This window comes from Theropithecus gelada, chromosome 17 (genome assembly GCF_003255815.1).
Source record: "Theropithecus gelada isolate Dixy chromosome 17, Tgel_1.0, whole genome shotgun sequence".
NCBI lineage: Eukaryota > Metazoa > Chordata > Mammalia > Primates > Cercopithecidae > Theropithecus > Theropithecus gelada.
This window is the reverse complement of record NC_037685.1, coordinates 47,661,134-47,681,655: the sequence shown is the minus strand read 5'-3', so window position 1 is coordinate 47,681,655 and position 20,522 is coordinate 47,661,134. Positions and strand designations below refer to the sequence as shown.

At 36.7% G+C, this 20,522-nt stretch overlaps 1 protein-coding gene across 3 annotated transcripts in view; it reads right to left on the bottom strand.

Moving 5' to 3' along the window:
* The window catches only part of MYO16 (myosin XVI), a 702,327-nt gene that overhangs the window by 390,135 nt on the left and 291,670 nt on the right, over positions 1-20,522 (bottom strand). For all 3 annotated transcript variants that reach the window (XM_025364355.1, XM_025364354.1, XM_025364353.1), the window contains exon 7: positions 12,883-13,008. In XM_025364355.1, coding sequence (XP_025220140.1) covers positions 12,883-13,008 — 126 coding nt within the window. The remainder of the gene's footprint in view (positions 1-12,882; positions 13,009-20,522) is intronic.

Sequence of the window (20,522 nt, the reverse complement as noted above, 5' to 3'; positions counted from 1 at the left end):
CTTCTCTATATGCTTAGCACACATATATGGAAGTATCCCCAAGCAACATATTGCTTAATTTGTTTGTGACATTTATAGAAATGAAATCCTATTGTATAGATTCTTCCACGCCTGTTTTCATGGCTTACCATTGCATTTTTGAGTCATCAGAGTTGATGAGTTTAACCAAGTTTCATTCTTTTCCTTGGCTGCATGGAATTGTATTGTACAAATATATCACAATTGATCCACCTTTCTCCCAGTGAATATTGAAGACATTTGCAGTCATTTATTTGTTTTTACAAACAATGTTCCCATAAGTAGTCTCATTTATATCTCTCAGTGCACACATACACCAGGATATATGTACTTAAAAATGAAATTGCTGGGATCTCAGTTTGGACAGTATCAAAGAGATAAATAGTGCCAATATATTTTTCTCCAAGAGATTGCTCAGACTGACACTCTTACTCCTAACAAGGCTTTCTGTTGCTCTACGTTCTACTTAATAATTTTATTATCAGGCATTTACTTGTTGTTAAATTCTTGAGTGTAAAAGAATTGATTATTGTGGTTTAATGGTACATTGCTTTGAAAATGGAACAGAACTCTCCTGGATTTCTTCTTGGTATGATTTTATACAATACTTTTTAAAGTTATTACCTTCTAGGGATTTGCCAGTTTTGTCTAAGTTTCCAAATGTGCTGGCATGATGTTGTTGGTTATATCTTCTTATTGTGCTTTTTCTTTTATTGCCTTTTTAATAGCTGTGCTGTTTTTGTAGTTCTGTTTCGCTTTGCAGGCACACTATCAGTCACTTTGTGCATGCCTTCTCCATCTTTCTGAACAGTATTTCCAAAACTTGGTTCATTTCATTAATCCTTAGAAGAACCAATTTGAGGTATTATTGATTCTTTCTATGGTACTTTTGTTTAACAGTCTATCACTTTGGCTTTTATATGTTTTATATTCCCATTTACACATTCTGTGTTTGTTTTATTAATCTCTATCTCTCTGTCTCTCTCTCTCTTTTTTTTTTTTTTTAGACATCTCACTTTTTCGTCCAGGCTGGAGTGCAGTGGCACCATCTCGGCTCACTCAACCTCCTTCTCCTGGGTTCAAGTGATTCTCATCTCTCAGCCTCTGGAGTAGCTGGGATTACCAGCCTGCACCACCACACCCAGATAATTTTTATATTTTTAATAGAGGTGGGGTTTTATCATGTTGGCCAGGCTGGTCTTGAACTCCTGACCTCAAGTGATCAGCCTGACTTGGTCTCCCAAAGTGCTGAGATTACAAGCATGAGCCACCGAGCCCAGCCTGTTTTATTAATGTCTTACAAACTTTGTAAGTGGTAACATTATTTTTCAAACTTGTCTTTTACAATATAGACATCTAAGGTTGCTATGCAACCTCAAAGGCTGTACATTTTCATCAAATGAAAGTTACCACCAGTTTCTTTATGTCTCACATAGGGATAGAGACAATGTAATTTTTTAAAATTATGATTCTGTTCTGAATATTTTAAAATGGTCATTGGATGTCCTTTTGATTTATAGAGAATAGTAAGTCCTGAAATAATGTGTGTTTCTATAATACAAACTAGCTCATACTCAATTGATAAATGTTGGTAGGTACTATTTTTTCCTAGGCCAGAGGAGCCAAAACAATGGAAGTCAAATCATAAAATTAAAAGACCTCAATTGTTGTGCTGGAAACTGAAGCTGTCTTAGCTGTATTTCTACAAATATTCTTTTTTTAAACAATAAAGTAATTTAAGGGCAATAAAATGGGCAACAATAAGTGCACAGTTATAAAACTTGGGCAAATGTGTGTACCTGTGTAATCAACACCACAAATAAGATATAGAACATTTCTCATCACCAACAGTTCCCTCCTGCCCCACTGTGGTTAATCTTCATCCCATACAAGAAAACACAGTGTGATTTACAGCACCCCAGATTAGTTTAGTCTATTCTTAAACTTCACATCAATGAAACACAGAAATATACATGTTTGCCCAACATAACGTTCTTGAGATTCGTCCACGCTTGTGCATGCACTGACACTTTCTATCTTCACTGTTGAGCTGTAGTCCATTGTACAACTACATTACAATATGTTCATCATTTTCTTCTTGAGAGTTGAGCCATTTGTTTCTGGCTCTTTGAATAAGGCTACTATGGACATATGTCATCTTAGTCAATGTAGATTTTCATTTTTCTCTTTTGAACATTCTAAAACAGAATTCTGGGTAATCTGGTAAGTATATATTTAAGTTTATAAGAAATTGCCAGAAAAGTTTACCAAGTGGTTTTACTATTTTTTTATCCTCACTGGCAATTTTGCCACATGCTCTCCAACACTGATATTGTCATAGTAAAACAATGTTAGCCACTGAAGTACTATCTCAGTGTAGGTTAATTTACATTTCCCTGATGACTGGTGATATTGAACTGAAAAGCTTTCATGTGCTTAATGACCATCTTTTGTGAATTGTCTACTCAGGAATTTCTTGTCCATTTATTACTGCATTGTTTAACTTTCTATTATTAGTCTATCTGCATTTTTATATGATCTGGATGCATTTTTCAGATATATGTATTGTAGCAGGAAATCAGAGACTGGAGAGACCAAGTGGAGTTCAGGAGGGTATATTTTAGGTGTACACTGGCTCAGCAGACATGCATCCTGAAAGTCTGAGCAGTAAACAAAGAAAATGGATGCTTTTTATGCACCTCGAGGTGGGAATTACATGATGCAGGAAGCTGGCTTACGAAAGCAAGTACCAAGCAGTTAATTATCAGGTGATATTCTTAGGACTCAGCTTATATTTTGGGAAACACGTCTTGCAACTCATGCTTATCGATTGTGTGACCTTACAGTTGCACAGCAAGAAAAATGGGAGCTTACAGAACTTACAAAATATGTGGGGGAGAGATATGGTTAATGCTTCACAGACCTTACAGAGGAGCAGTTAATATTCTTTCTTAACTCTTACTTGGGGTGGGTGGGCGGAGGTGCTACTTCAGGCCCATTCTAGTGTAAACTTAAACTGTAAATTCAGTTTCTTTTAATTTTTCTACTTTAGTATTACACATATTTCCTCTCATTCTATGGCTTGCCTAGTCATACTCTTAAAAATGTCTTTTGATGAGCAGAAAAACACTTTTATTTCTTTTCTTTTGTTTAAGTGCAATATCTGTACCTATTTTTATCTACTCAAAGTTCATGGTAGTATTATACTATAGTTTCTTCTGAAAGTTTTATAATTTTAACTTTTATATTTGTGGTCCATTTCAAGTGAGTTTTTGTGAATGCCATGTAAAGGCCTGGATGGTCCAGCACTATTTGTTTTTCAGCAACATTTGTGGAGAAGAACATTTTTTCTTTTTGAATTGCCTTGAGACCTTCATAGGAAATCAACTGACTTGTTATGTTCATTTGTAGCCACTATATTTTAAGTTTCATTTATCTACTGGTCTATCCTTGCTGTATTACCTAACAACTTTATGTGTATAGATTTATAGCAAGTTTTGAAATCTTACAAGTGAAAGACTTAGAGTAAGTCTTGAAAAAAGTCTGTGTCTTATTCCTTCAAGAACATTTTGTTTATTATAGGTACTTTGCATTCCATAATTTTTAGGATGAATTTCCCAATTTCTATAAAAAAAAAGACTGTCAGGCTTTAAATTGGGATTGTTTTAAACAGGAAGCTACTATACTAGTTTGATATGCCTTAACAAATCACCACAAGGTTTGTGGCTTAAACAATAAAAATGTATTGTCTTACAATTGCACAGGTCAGAAGTCTGACAAAGGTATCACTGGGCTGACATCAGGGCCCTGGTAGCATGTTCCCTTCTGGTTATAAAGCAGAATTTGTTTCTGTCTTCTCCAGTTTTGGAATCACCCACATTCTTTGATTAATGGTCCCTCCCCTTCCACCGTCTTCAAAGCAGCAATATTGCATGTCTCTGGCCATTTTTCCACAGTCACGCCCCCTCTATCTCAGCCAAGAACAAGTCTCTGCTTCTAAAGGCCCATCTAGAGAATCCAGGAAAATCTTTCCAGCTTATGATCCTTAGCTTAGTTACAAGGCAAAGTTCTTTATTTAGCCTTGTAATATATTGACAGGTTCTGGGGATTAGGGCATGGACATCATTGGGGGCCACTATTCTGCCTTCCCAGATACCTTAACAATATTCAGTGTCTCAATGACAACTGCATATCAATGAGCGTGGCTTACCTCTCTATTTGCATGAGTTTTCAATCGTCACTGCAATGTTTTGTAGTGTTAAGTGTACAAATATTGCACACTTTGTTAAACATATTACTATCTATGTTATGCTTGTAACACTACTGTAAAAAATTGATAAATTCACTTAATGGTTCTAATTTTTAAGGCTTTTTGGAGATTCTTTGGTATTTTTATTATCCTTTCTCCTTTCCTAACCTTGCCTTTCATTTTCATTTCGTGCATTATTTTACTTGTTAGACTGACAATGGTTTCTTCAATCTGCGGTAGGGTTTGTGTGTTTGCTTTTGTAACATTTTCTGTGGCATTTTTCATTCATGCTGAGCTTTTTGCCCAGGCATTCCAAGAGATCTCCCCAAATAATTATGGCTCTTGCCAGTGTTCTCACTTCAAATTTAATTAGGTTTTCAATAGTATGCCCTATTGCTATATTTCCTACAAGCCCATTCAAAATTAGTGTTTGGTTTTGCACAAATTATTTCAGTAGTACTTATTCATGTTATAGCAGGGTGCTTATATTTAGAAGTTATTTTGATTTCCAAATATATCGTTTGCTAAAGAAAGAGAAGCTATCTTTAAATCTGAAAGATAAAATATATATTGTAGGTTCCCAGGACATTAACATAGTTGCAAGAATCAGTATTGCTTTTTATTAAAGATTCGAGGGATTTTCTTGCCTTTATATCATTTGTCAGAAATGAAGGAAAGAAGAAAGAAAATGAAAGAACAAAAACGTAAAAGATAGAGTAAGGTAGGGAAAAATGTAGATAGGAGGAAAGGAAAGAGAAATTCAGAAAGAAAAGAAAAGAAAAACAATGAAAGCCAAAAATTACTTAAGATTATCTTCGTTTTCCACAAATTTGAAAGAATGGCAATAATGCTAAAGCTTTTATATCTTTGCAAAAACGTCAGAGTATCAGAGAGTCTAATAATAATGTTGCATTACTCAATTCGATTTGCTTTTTCTAGAACTCCAAATAAAATCACGTGCAATCTCCTGACAAACTACTGTTCTCTAAAACTTCAACTGGAAAGCATTTAAGTCATAAAAGTAAATGTTTCCTACAAGAAAATCTTTAACAATAAAACTAACTCCATTTTATTTCAGGCCTGTAAAAATAAACATTCATGTGTGAAATAAGGAAGTTTCTCCTGCTTGGGGAATTTCTTTCCTTTCGTAAAGTCAATATTTCCTATGTGCTTCCAATTAGAAATCAGCGAGGCACTTCACAAAACTGAATTAAGCAGGCCAGGGCTCATTCCAATTACTCTACTCTGGAACATCTGTTTTAACCTCACAAAACAGCTTTAGGTAAATTACTTAAAATGTGAGCAGACGGAGTGTGCCCTTCAATCACAACTCATCTCCAGTATTAAAAGAATTTCATAATCAGCAAAGTTATCAGAGGTTAAGGTGACTACTATTCAGAAAGAGAGAGAGAGAGTATGTGTGTCTGTATAAAAGGAAACACTAAGTGGCTAACAAAGAAAATGTATTTAAGCTCAAATTTGAATTAATATTAGTTATTGAATATAGACTTTACTTAATCTTCAAATAGTTGTATTTCAGTGTGGCTAAATTTATCAAGATTAATTTCTTGAGAGTCAAAGTATCTCTTTAAAAAGTTAAAATATAGCAATGAGTGTTTGGAGCCAGCACTCATTCCTTCCTAGTTGAGAAGCTAAAAATGATTGATTTAATTTAATAAAGAGGAAATTATAATGTTAAAGTCTCTCAGAAACTCAGCACTTGCATACCCCACTTGAATTATATATACCTAAGTCCAGTGGTGCATACTCTACACTGCAATGAGTAAATGTCTCTAACTCTGAGAACCATGTGAACTATTTCAGATATAATATTTTAAAAGTCTAATATGTCACTACTTTTAGTGATTCAACTATGATTTCTATTAACCAAATGGTTCTGCTCTCATACCACAAAATAAATAATATGTCATCACTGCAGTTTTCTATATAATTTTCCTTGTGTTTCTTTTCTGAAACACTCCTCTTTCATTTCCATTCAGCAAACCTCATAATCCTCCTCTGCCTGTGTCCACCCCTCCTCAGTCTCCTTTTATGGAACTTTCCTTTTACACAGTTGTCATAGTTGTATTTGTGCGGCTATAACAGAATATCTGAGACTGGGTAATTTATAATGAACAGAAATTTATTGCTCACAGTTCTGGAGGTTGGGAAGTCTAAGATCAAAGTGCCAGCAGGCCTTAGTCTCTCTTCTTTCAAGATGCCCCATTAAATGTTGCACCCCTCCAGAGAGAAAGATCATTATATCCTCACATGGCGGAAAAGCAGGAGAGAGAAACATTCCTGCAATTTCTTTTTATAGTTGTATTAATCCTTTCATGAAGGTGAAACCCTCATGGCCTAAATATCCCTCATTAGGCCTCACATCCCAATTTTGCTGCACTAGCGATTAACTTTGCAACACACAAATTTTGGGGGGACACATAGCAACCATTAAATACGGTGTTGCTCACAATATATTGCCTTTGGTTGAAATCCCTTTAATTTGTGCATGATTTATTTTAGTAATACATCCCAAATGCAAATTATTTCCAGTGCTAACGAAGTCCTTGCATGTGCCCAGGTTTCTCTTGGAAATCTCCAGGATGATTTCCTGCAAGAAGCAGTCTCAAGGGGTGTGACCACTCATCTACTGTTCACACATTTATTCAGTGATCCATTGATAAAGGCAAGTATGTATTACATTAAGGCATTTATTGATCCTCTCATTAAATAAATAGTAACTTAGCCAGTATTCTGTGTTGGCTCCGTCTGAGATACTACAATATTTTGATAAGCCAAACAAATGTTCCTGCACTCAGTTCTTACAGACTAAAAGGTGATACAGATGAATGAACTGACAACTACAGCAAGTTCTGGTAAGGCTGTGTTTGTGATATGGGATATGCAGGGTGCTTGTACAGGGACAGGAGAGGAACCGTCATATGCAAATTCCTAGCATTAGGAAAGACGGCCAGTGAAGTGACATCTCAACGTAGCTGTGCAAGGTAAAATTTAACAATTTCAGGAAGAGCAAAAATAGGCTATATGTGGTGGTGCATTCTAGAAATGGAGATACATTCAGTATAGCTTTACCCTCAAATATGATGGGGCGAGGCAGAAGAAATAAAATGCGAGACTTAAGCAGGGCCTCTGACACATGGGGACTTATAAATAGTGCTAAGGAATAAGTATTTTATTTCAACCGCAATGGAAAGGATACTGTGTTGACACAGTGTGATTACGTCTGCCTGTGGAATGATTACTGTAGCCTCGTCATTGAGAGAAGAGTGGGGGAGGGTGATAAAAACCTGCTAGAAGCTGATGGGTTAACCCAGATGTAGAGATGCTAGTGTTCTGGGCGAGGAGAGAGGCAGTGAGGAGGCACAGATTGACCGGTGACGATTATGGCTTAAATATCTCAACACAAGCCGCTGGGTAGAAGTTTGTAGGCTCAGTGTTCTGTTAGGCATGAGAGAGGAGGGAGAAGTAAGAAAATGGCAAAGGACTAGTTTTGTGATGAATAGATGACGAAACAGAAGAGCCACAGACAGGGATGGGAAAGAGAAGATGATGGCTTTTTTTTTTTTTTTTTTTTAACAAGTGGTGTTAGAGGACAGAAAGAAAGAGACAGCCGCTGGGTATACACGGATGCAGAATTTGGGAGAGGAACAGAGAGGAGGCTTGGGCAGCCATGAGCATGTAGAGAGCACTTGAAGCTGAGGGCATGAGAATATTTCTCAAAGACATGGCAAACATCAACTAGAGCCTAGGATGGCACATGAAGCGTGTCAATACTGCATGGCCAGAGGGGTAGGGGCATAATCAGACTGTTTTCTTCAAAGCAAAGAAGAAATAAACATGCAAAATAATTCGAGCTCTGAATATATCTTAATTTTTATATACTTGGGTAAAAATTGTATTTGAGAATAAAAATGGCTTTTTAAACATTAAGATGTGTGAGTTATGCCATACAAAATACTTTGGGAAACAAAAATATTTAGATTCCAGCATTTGTACAAATATTTTCTTATCTTTGGGTGTAGTATTGCCAATTCTGTTGTAAATACTAAATACAGTAAATATATACAAGACTAGAGTGAAATTTTACTTCACGTACAACTCATGAAAGAGTTGTAAAACCAAAAGACTTATTGCTCACATAATTTATTCAGTTCCCAGTTTTTGACAAGAACAAGCATCTCTTTTGTTTTCCACTGCAAAAGTTAATATATTTATAAAAGGCAGTTTTAAAATATGCATACCATCCCACTAGAAATGTAAATAATAACTACAGTTACAGATTGTGAGCTACCTCCTTCTTCATAAAGGTAGTTACATTTATAAGGTCTTTATAAGAGTGAAATTACTGTGAATGTCTCTAAAAATGCCATTAGTCTCTCTAAAATGTTCACATTTCTAAAGCTTTTTGCCCTGAACACAGATACAATATATATTTACAGCAAATTTCTTCAGAGAGAGTTATAAATCTTCCATGCATATAAATTGATATTCACATAAACCTGTTTCTAAAATATAATTTCTAAAGTGCATACTAAATGATATCTTTGCAGAAGAACAATTTTTTAGAATAATTCTAGATGTCATATACTATCTTTCTTGGTGAATTAATTGAGATGCAATTTACTCAAAATCTTCTATTATCATAAATCTCTCAGTAGTTTTATCAGTCTGAGTAAAAGAAGAGTGTCTTGGTTTTGATGTCTTATATTCTAAAACAAAAGCCTCATTTATACTCAGTATTTCCAATTTTGCATCTAATTCTGGGTTGGTTGCCTTTGTCTTCTGGTCACTCTGCTGGACAATGGGCTATCACAGTGGACAACTCAAAGTCCGTTTTTCCGGAGCACGCATTTGAGTGGAGACACTACTTGACTAGGCTTAATGGAACAAAGTAGTAAAGACACATGATTTTCAGACACTTTCCTTAGTACTAAAACGTATCAGAAGTAAGAAAATTAAAGGCAAGTCTAGCGAAGCAGAGGATAAAGATAATGTGTTTTAAAAACCTGCCTCATCTGCACATTGTAAATGGCGATTTCTGGAAACCATTGAATAAGATATCTGTCTGTACCAATCTAGCCACCATCAGTAGATCAGGACACATGTTGACTGATGATTCATACACACACAAGGCATTCACCTTCATGATTCGCAAAAATCTGCTGAACTAAGTAAAAGTCTCCCCTTTCTATAGATGCTTATCATTCTCAATAATTGGTGGCCCCAAGGTTGGGCTCTGTGGAAAAAGAACAGTCAAGGCTTGTTGAGTTCACGGTCAGTGAGTGGTGGGGCTGGTACCCAGTGCTGGCCCTTTCTATTCCAGTGAGAAGGCCATGGAGGCCTCAAAGCAAAGCTGGCATAATGCCTGCTATAGTTTGGATGTTTGTTTACACCAAATCTCAAGTTGAATCGCAACCCCCAGTGTTGGAAGTGTGACCTGGTGGGGGGCGATTGGGTTATGGGGCAGATGTCTCATGGCTCAGTGCTGAGTGAGTTCTCATAAGATCTCGTTAAGTGTGTGGCATCTGTCCCCACCCGATGCATACATCCCCCAACTCTCTTTCTGCTCCTGCTTCCACCGTGTGATGTGCCTGTTCCTGCTTCGCCTTCTGCCATGATTCAAAGCTCCCTGAGGCCCGCCCAGAAGCCCAGCAGATACCAGTGCCATGCTTGTACAGCCTGCAGACTGTGAGCCAATGAAACCTCCTTTCTTTATAAATTACCCAGTCTCAGGAATTTATAACAATGCAAAAACTGCCAAATGCGATCCCTTAAATAAGCAGAATCAAATGCATGAGAAAATAGAAGGAAGTATAGGAAACCTTTAAAAAATGAAAGCTAGGGTGTGTGTACATTTTCGGGTCAACTGTTTTGTAGCTGGCTTTGAAACAATGAAGCAGTTGGGAAGTGTTTCTTAATTGACTTATCATGAATAAATGATGAATGTTGGAAACCTAGCTGGCACACTGGAGAGGGGGCAATAAAAACAATCTTAATTCCTTTGCATCTGACAAAGTAAGGAAGGCTTCTGAATCATATTTCTCATGTAAGTTCATGACTGTGTTTCTCTAATTTGAAAGAACAGATTAATAAAAGGTTGGGAAGTGTTTGGAATGTGACAGGTAAAGGCAGGTAGTAACACTGATAGCCACTAATTCTCTCTGCCTTATCATTCGGTGATTCCTGTGTCTTATGACTTTTGAGGGACAGGAATCTCTAGGAAGCTTTCTGAAAGAAGTGGCAATTAGATTGGGCTTATGTTCCCTCTACCACTGACGCATGGCATGTATCATGTGTGGCATATATGTTAATCATTAAAGGATTTTTTTATTGTTAAATCTAACTATATAAAAAAACATTTAAAAATCCATCCAGATTTTTTACCACATAATACAAATTTTATCTGGCTGATCTTGTCTCTCAATTCTTACTACATAGTATAGCTTTATTAGAAGCATAATTTCCTGGATAGAAGCTTCCATTTCTGGCAGGGCACGGTGGCTCACGCCTGTGAATGCAACACTTTGGGAGGCCAAGGCAGGTAGATCACCTGAGGTCAGGAGTTCGAGACCAGCCTGGCCAACATGCCAAAACGCTGTTTCCACTAAAAATAGAAAAAAATTAGCCGGGTGTGGTGGTGAGTGCCTGTAGTCTCAGCTACTTGGGAGGCTGAGGCACAAGAACTGCTTGAACTCAGGAGGCAGAGGTTGCAGTGAGCTGAGATTGCACCACTGCACTACAGCCTGGGCGAAAGAGTAAGACTCCTTCATTAAAAAAAAAAAAGAAGGTTCTATTTCTGCAGAGCAGGATTTCTTAGGGGCCTCTGGAAGGTCTATGCCTAGTTTTCATAGAGGATTCAACCTCTGAAATGATAGGGATACTTTTTGTGTCTATGCATTTCTGAGAAAAAGGTCAGTAGCTTCATCTGATTGCTTGAGGGATAAAATTTCTGATTCTAATCAGAATTTCGGATTCTAATCAGAATCTAATTCTTTATGCCTTGGTCATTACAGCTTCCAGGAAGTAGAAAATAAGTATCTAGATTCTCCTTATGAGTCAGGAAACATTGATTACCTTTAGGCGCGCTCAACATGTAGAGCCAAAGACTGCAGTAGATACTTTATAATGGAGCAATTGCAGAAACGTATACTCGTTTCCCTGCTTTTCAGGCAGGTTTCATGTGAAAATAATGATACATTAATGTTCTTGTATCATTCTTTACCAAGCTTTACAAGACTTTAAGAAATTAGTATTTTTATTTTTATTTTTTTTTTGAGACGGAGTCTCTTTCTATCGCCCAGGCTGGAGTGCGGTGGCCGGATCTCAGCTCACTGCAAGCTCTGCCTCCCAGGTTCCCACCATTCTCCTGCCTCAGCCTCCCGACTAGCTGGGACTACAGGCGCCCGCCACCACGCCCGGCTAACTTTTTGTATTTTTAGTAGGGACGGGGTTTCGCCGTGTTAGCCAGGATGGTCTCGATCTCCTGACCTCGTGATCCACCCGTCTCGGCCTCCCAAAGTGCTGGGATTACAGGCATGAGCCACCGTGCCCGGCCAGAAATTAGTATTTTTAGAAGAAGAAACAGCTGTTTTAAAATTCACCAACTTAGATTTTTCTTCCTGCTCCTCCACGTTAATTATGACAATAACCGCAGAACAGCGAGCAACTCAAAAATAACTGGTAGAGGAGACGGCGCCACGGACGGCTCAGAAATTTAAAAGCATCACGATGGAATATTATGAGCAAATATATTGAACCAATGGGAGAGCCTCGAAGAAACTGATACATTCCTAAAAACATACAACCCATCAAGACTCAGTCAAGGAGAAATAAAAAGCTGGAACAGACCAGCAACAAATAAAGAGACTGAATCACCGTAGAAGCATGATTCAGGGATATTTAGTAGACCCTTAAATATATGTATTGAATAAACGGATCTTTTTTTACAGAAGGTGCTGTCAAAACAATGTTCTTTTTTGTTTGAAAGAACTTCCCCATGCAATATGTTTTTTTTCTAAAATACATGAAATGCAATCACTTTCAATTCTTTTGACAGTTACACTGCTGAAGTGTATGATAGATTATTTTACATAATGGTTAGTCTCTTACAGATCTAACTTACTACAAATTTACTAGATGTGATTGTTACCCCAAAGTAACGTTCTGAAATGAACACATTAACTTAAATCTCCATATATGTGTAAAACTAAGTTACTTTTCCTACTATTGCCATGAATAAAATATTAGCTGTAGAAAACACATAATTATTACAGATTCATGAAACTGTAAGCTTATGAAGTCTATATAATATGAAAAACATTTTAACTCCATATTATGACAAATGTTTACAGATTTTGATTATTTCTTCAATGATTTCACTACAATATTCAGATACACAAGGAACATGTTTTTGTGTGCTCTTATATAAGCATTTTCCTTTAACCATAAAATTATTTGTTCAGTAGGAAGATACTATTAAAAGTCAAATTACAATAATGATTAGTACATAATTTAAAATCAAATCAAAATTGAATATGAAATTATTCACTAATTATACAAAATTATTTTTAAAAGAATTCAGAAAATCACTCTACCTGGCCATATTTGGCTGCCAAATGGAGGGGGGTCCAGTACTGATCATCTACTATGTTGAGGTCTCCACCATGTTCCAGGATAAGAGACACCACCTCCTTGTAGCCACTCGCACACGCCATATGTAACTGCAGTGAAGAGACATCTTATTATCCATTTTTTAAAAAGTAGTGGTATTCATGCAGTTCACTCTAAAGAGAGCTACTTAATTAAATGTTGGATCTAAAATACAGAGACCATAAAAACAAAAGAACATACATGTAATTTTATTTATTTGGTATAAGTGGGTGTAATTATCAGTCTTTGAAAGGATGCCTATGGGTATTCATTTTCCTTCTGACTCTGATAGTGTGCACTTTTTCAAGTTAATTCCCATCCCCCTCCGAGAGTTCCATTTCAATGCAATCTGAATATTTTAAAATACAGAATATAATCATTGAAAAGCTTACCATTTCTTGCCCAAAGGTAAAATATTTGCTGATTAGCTCTATATTCCAGGCATTGAACTCGGTGCTATAGAAAGTCATCCAAAGAATAACTAAAAACAGGAAATGTGATCATTGTGATGCTTCTGTATGTGTAAAAGGCACAGGAACACTAAAAAGGATCAACTAATCCTGGTGGTGGCTTAAAAATGATTGTGTAGTTACCATTGTAACATTCTCCCAGTTTTAGTTTCTTTTGTAATTATATTTTTGAGACAGGGTCTCTCTCTGTCACCTGGGCTGGAGTGCAGTGGTGCAATCATGTCTTACTGCAGCCTTAATCTCCAGGGCTCAAGTGATCCTTCCACCTCACCCTACTAAGTAGCTGGGAATACAGGTGCGTGCCACTAAACCCAGCTAATTTTTGTTTGTTTGTTTGTTTGGTAGAGACTTGTTTTAACCATGTTGTGTGTTACCCAGACTAGTCTTGAACTCCTGGGGTCAAGTAATCCAACTGACTTGGCCTCCCAAAGTGCTGGGGTTACAGGCATGAGCCACCACATCTGGCCCCAGATTAGTTTTTTAATGGAATCTTAAGTTTAGAAATAAGGCCTTTGGAATAATAGTTTGGAGAATTTTTTACATTTTTCAGGTGAGGGAATTCCTGTTTCTAAGGTAGTAGCCTTTATTTCTATATAAACTCTCATCACACTCTAATGAGGTAACTAAGCAACTACATGACTTATTTTATAAACATAAAAATTAGGAAGAAGAAAACTATCAGAAAAGAAAGAAAAAAACCTTAAAAGTAGTAAAATCAATGCCATCTTCTAGGTTTGATAGCATGGAATTTTGTAGCTCTGTTCCATTGTGTTTTTATTACAAAGACAAAATTAAAGTCAAAAAGGCTTATTAAATGTGTACATTTTGATAAAATTTAACAAAAACATTTATTTTTATGCCTTTGGACCTAATCAGGCTCTTCAATCTACAGAGTGTAAATATATGTTTATTTCTTGTAACTCAACTACATTAGAATAAATATATTCATCTAAATTAAGACACTGTTTCACATAGATTTTCCCAGGCTTGCTACATATAGAATTAATCCTATTAATATTCTAGGAAACAGTCCCAAAAATGATATATCCACAAGTATTTTAGAAAATATAATTTTATATACTTGCTATCCTAGAGAATTAATCTATTCATCTGCTTCTAAATTGATTCTACATTATTTGAATAATCAATAAATGATTGGCAGTTACTCTGTGCTATATGCAATAATCTGAATCTCAGAAGAAACTAATTTTTAGCATCTAAAGCGGAGTCTACAAATGGAATCAAGAATGAATACATTTTCTGGTTAGCAATTGATACTAATGATCCCAAGTTCACAGGGCCAATCCCTGCAAGATTAGATTTGCTTTCGGTAAAGCAAAAATTGGCTCTTACCATTTAGAACTTAGTCCAACCCTGGGCCAGTCATCACAAGCACAGCTGGGAAGGAAGACTAGAAGTCCTAGCTAACTCACTAGAGACTCTATCCAAAGTTTTACTACCAGTAACCTTTGTGGACACTGGCAAGTTTACTTCTAGGTAATCCCAAAACCAAAATAAACAAACAAAGGAAAACCCTAATTGAATACCTCTACTTAATCACACGAGATAACCAACTTTTCAATTATCATAATACAATAGCAGGAGTTAAGAGCATTGTCTTCAGTCTACTGGCAATCAAATTCTGAATCCATAAGCAAACAGCTAGCCCCCATGGGATATAGTTTCTCATCACTAAGAACAGGTTAGACCTAGAGTTAAAAGATTTGAAAAAAAAACAAAAACAAACAAAAACAAAACACCAAAAATACCTATTTATGAAACGGAACTGATGCGCCTACTACTTGTCCTGACTATGACTGGAGGATACCAGGTGCCCAAACGTAACAGTGTTGATCACTACTGTGTCTCAGAACCTTCCTCTCCTGCTACTTTAAGGGTCTTGTGAGAAACACGGAGATGGTGATCATTTCTGCCGTGAACCAGCAGCAGCGTATTTGCAAACACAGTTCCCACAAAAATTACAATGTGGAAACCACCTATGTAGCTACAAAGCAGGACAGGTGGTTGGAGAGGCTTCTAAAACATTAGGTATAAAAGCTGTGAGTTATTTCTTCTAATCTTTACCATCTGTGATATGATTGTTGCCCTTATTTTGCAGACAGAGAAGCAGTGGTTTAGCGTTTAGGTAACTGACCCAAGGAAGAAGCATGGTCACTGAGATCTGAGGCCATGCTCTGCAGCCTCCAGCACTCAGACTTGAAATAGCACAGAAGAGTGGACACGCAGTCACACAGTGAAGTCAAGCCACGAGGATAACACTACCATACTGAGGCTCCTAATACATCTTGCATTCACACCATCATTTTTGTATGTTAATATAATTTTTTTCTTCTTTCTGTAAACCACTTCTATGTCCCTCACCCTTCCACATACTAATTTTATATTAACATTTAGTCTCTGGATGATACACAGTATCTATATGCTTGCCTCAGCTTTCCCATGGCTCTCCATCAGTGCAGGCACAGTCTTGTTTGGTAAATGTGGCATATTGCCTCCTGGTGTGCTTTGCAAAACCATCCCCAAGTCCTAGTGTTTTTCAGCTATGAAAGCACAGGAGAATCGCAGGCTCCACATTTGGGAGACTGAGTCTACTCTAGAAGGGATCTCCTCTAAAACTGCCCCCCAACACACACACATCCAGTGTGACGTAGGCCTGGGAAAGACAGACAACAGGGTCATTCGGTCATTAGAACATCTTCTCTTTTTATAATCCCATATAAGGGTAAGTTTTCACTGCATCAGGTCAAAGCCCCCAGCACTGTGCCCATTTCCTATTACAGCATCTCAGTCTTTGACAGCCTGTTCATTTACTGATAGTGTTAATCGCTAGAAAACATGCTATACCAATGATTTCTGAGGTTTGAGATTTTCCATTTATTTTCCCAAATAAAAGACAGTTCTGATATTTGAAAAATAGTACCTCAACCCAATATTTATAGAAATTAAAATAAGTAGCATTATCATTGTTTTCAGTGTTGGTTCTCAGCTGAATCAATCGCTCCGGACAGGGTTTAAGGCGGCATAGAGCCAGCGTCCACAGATTAAATACCAAGAGGGCCCTGCCTGGGTTTTAAGAGCAACACACACTTGGGCCCTTTCAAGCATGTATTTGAGTAAAATCCAGAAAGGTTTTCCTAACTTTAAATTACTTTGTATTTATTTTTCAGAGTTTAAAATATGTAAAATGTAAAAAGACATTAAAGATACTGACAACTGGACTTTCTGGATAAATGCTTCGCTTTTCGGATTCTGGTGATTTCTTTCTATTTGACGATGCAACTCCCTTTATAAAAGCAGGACCCGGCCGGGCGCGGTGGCTCAAGCCTGTAATCCCAGCACTTTGGGAGGCCGAGACGGGTGGATCATGAGGTCAGGAGATCGAGACCATCCTGGCTAACACGGTGAAACCCCGTCTCTACTAAAAAATACAAAAAAAAATTAGCCGGGCGTGGTGGCGGCGCCTGTAGTCCCAGCTACTTGGGTGGCTGAGGCAGGAGAATGGTGTAAACCCGGGAGGCGGAGCTTGCAGTGAGCTGAGATCCGGCCACTGCACTCCAGCCTGGGCGACAGAGCAAGACTCCGTCTCAAAAAAAAAAAAAAAGCAGGACCCTCAAACAACTGAATAACAAGAAAACAAATAACCCAATTTAAAAATGGCCCAAGGACTTGAACAGACACTTGTTGAAAGAAGATATACAACTGGCTAATGGGCTGACGCAAAAATGCTCAGCATTACCCAACATTAGGGAGCTGCAAATTAAAACCACAATGAAATATCACCACATACCTGTTAGGATGGCTGTTTTAAAAGATGACAAGTAAGTGTTGGCAAGGACGCAGAGAAAGGGGAATATCTGCGTGTTACTGGTAGAAATGTAAGTTAGTACAGCCATTATGGAAAATGGTATAGATGTTCCTCAAAAAACTAAAAATACAGCTACCTTATGATCCAGAAACCCCACTCCGGGATGTATAACGAATGGAAGTCACTATGTCATAGGGATATTCATACTCCCACGCTCACTGCAGCACTATTCGTAACAGCCAAGTTCAGTGTTCATCAAGTGGTAAATACATAAAAATGTAGTATATATACATAATGGAACACTATTCACCCTTCAAAAAGAAAGAAACCCTGTCATTTGAAACAATGTGGATGAAACTGAAGGCCATTAGGTTAAGTGAAATAAGTCAGGCACAGAAAGACAAACACTGCATGACCTCGCTTCTACATGAAATCTAAATCAGTAAAACTCATAAAAGTACAGAGAAGAATGATGGTTGCCAGGGACTGGGGGAGGGGAAGAGAGAAAATGAAGAGTGGTTGGTCAAAGGGTGCAAAGTTTCAACTAGACAGGAGAAATATGTTTTGAGATCCACTGCAAAGCAGGATGACTATTGTCAATAAAAAATGTATTATACATTTTAAAATAACTAAGAATACATTTCAAATGTCTCAACAAAAAATGATAAGAAAAGTGGTAGATAGGTTAACTTAGTGTGATTTAACAATTTCACACTGTATACATATATCAAAACACCACATTGTACCCCATAAATGCATATGAGTATTATTTGTCAATTTAAAATAATACTAAGTATTTAAATAATACTAAATACTAAATAGTATTTAAAATAAATACTAAATACTAAAATAATACTAAATACTAAATACTAAATTAAATAAAATTAGAATCACTGTGTACCTAGCAATTTATTTTATTCAAATATAGTTAATATTTTCCATGCTGTGGAATGTTTGGATCACTTAAAGGCTAACTTGGATGGAGAGCTCACTGTGTATGAACTAGACAATAAGCTGAGTGATTTACATGCACAGCCTCCTTGGGCCTGGTTATCTTATAATGTGACCCTCTTATTATTCCAGCTTAAAAGATGAGAAGATGATAACTCAGAGTTTAAGAAGCCAGCACAAGTCACAGCTTGGAAGTGATGGAGACTTCCAGGATGAGCACCGAGCTGGGTCTATCTGGCCTCTTTATCATGGTGCTGTTGGGCTTCTAAATCCTAGATTTTTAGGAAAGCATAGTATACAATTATACAGACACATTTCATTGACTGGGCTAATTCCTAATTGTTGGATATTTATGTAATTACCGTTTTTATATTGCTTTTAAAAACTATTTTGTTGGTGATTATTATATATGTTCATAGTGATTTCCTTCTGATATATCCTGATTCTAAAATAATGAGCATTTTTTCAAGTTCCTGTGGCATGTTGCCATGCAGAGTTCTAGAATGTACCAATTTACCCACAGTCCAGCAGTGTATGAAAGAATCCATTTGCACAGACCCTTAGCTTTTCTGGTCTTCATTATTATTTATTTCTAAAATGATTTCAAATAATTTGCATTTACTTAACTCCCAACAGTGGTCCTCTTGTCATATACATAGGCTAGTTGGATATTTTTCTTTCGTGAATTGATTCTTATTATTGCTTATTTCCCAGTGAGAGGTGTTTTTTTGTTGTTGTTGTTGTTAATTTCTACGAACTCCGCATATTTTGAAATTTTGGGAAACCTGTTGCAAATATTACTCTCAGAAAATTACCTGTTGCCTCTTAATTTTGCTTACTCTTTAATGCAAAACATCAATTACAATTTCTGACATAATCAAAGATAACATTTCTGTGTTTTTTCATCATATTTTTACATTGTAATGGTCTTTGCCAGAGGCTTAAGTTTTTTCCACATGTATAACTTGGAAAATATCTGACGTTTTTAAATATCTTACCCTTTTATTTGTGCATCTGATTTTTTACTAATCTGTATGTAAAATGTTAAATATTATTATACATTCCCACTGAATCTGTTCTTATTGAAGCTCTGTGACTCCTGCCACTCTGAAGCTCGAAGATTATACTGAGGCTAATGCTATATTTTAATAAAAACTATGTTAGGAAGAAATGAAAACTAATCTTGAGGACCATTCAAATACCTCCTAGGTTCAGTCAGGATTGTTGGCCAATAATTTCAGGTCTTCTTCATCCATTGCATCATAACACTAACACAGGATTTTTACTATCTCAGCTTTGACAGAAGTATGAAAATACTATAAATCATATCCCAAAGTGAGATTACATATGTAGATTGGAAAATAGTTGCCCTAAAACTTCTCAGATGACTTTTGAACTCTACCTCAAGACTGAGGGCTCAGTAGGTCAGAAATAAAAGACAAAATGAGACAAAGAGTTGAACAATTATTAAAGAGCACTCTTAGTGTGTTAGGAGTCCACTTCCCCTTTCCACTGTGTGTAGATGGTGGTGTCAGGGTGGATGTGAGTACCTCCCAATTTTATGGCAGAGAAAGGCTGTAGAGACCACCCTCAGAAGCTACATATCCTGAGTAGTCTGATGGACATATAATAAACTGGATTTGATTCTTGCAGGCACAAAGTAAATGGCAAGAGATGGGCTGGTTTACCCATGAAGCTGTGGTCATTTCTGGTTCTATTTTAGGTGGTGCCTCATGGAGCAAGCACAGCTTAGCTGAGGGAATCTGGAGTGTCCCCAAATTCCCAAAAGCTGAGTGAGCATAAAGGACCATTTGGAAGAGTGCAATATTGACTTTTAATATTATGATGACTATATTTCAGCATAATTTGTTTTCTATGCCCCATTTGTTATTACATTTTAAAAATTATTTTGAAAGGCAATCCATGGGCTACACCCAAGGGTCACTGGGAAGTATGGCACAAAAATTCGACAACTCCTGACTTAAGTTGAGAGTTTTAATTGTAATATGGGATTGGACACTTTAATTTGAGGTTGGTTTATGACATAAAGTGACCACAGAAGTTGTATTCTTTAAAAATGACCATAAAATCAATGGCCGTCTCCAGCTATAAGTAAGGGATGAACCAACATTACTGAAATAAAGGTGACAAAAATAAAATTGCTTGATACTTGCATCTCCTGAATAATTCTTTCCTAACAAAGCAAATAAATAAGCCTCAAGGCCAGATATGATATATCAAATTAAGTGCTAACACAGTAAATAATAAAACAACAATGTCTTCATAATATATACGCTAGTTATCACATTAATATTTTCAAAGACTGTATTCTGAAACT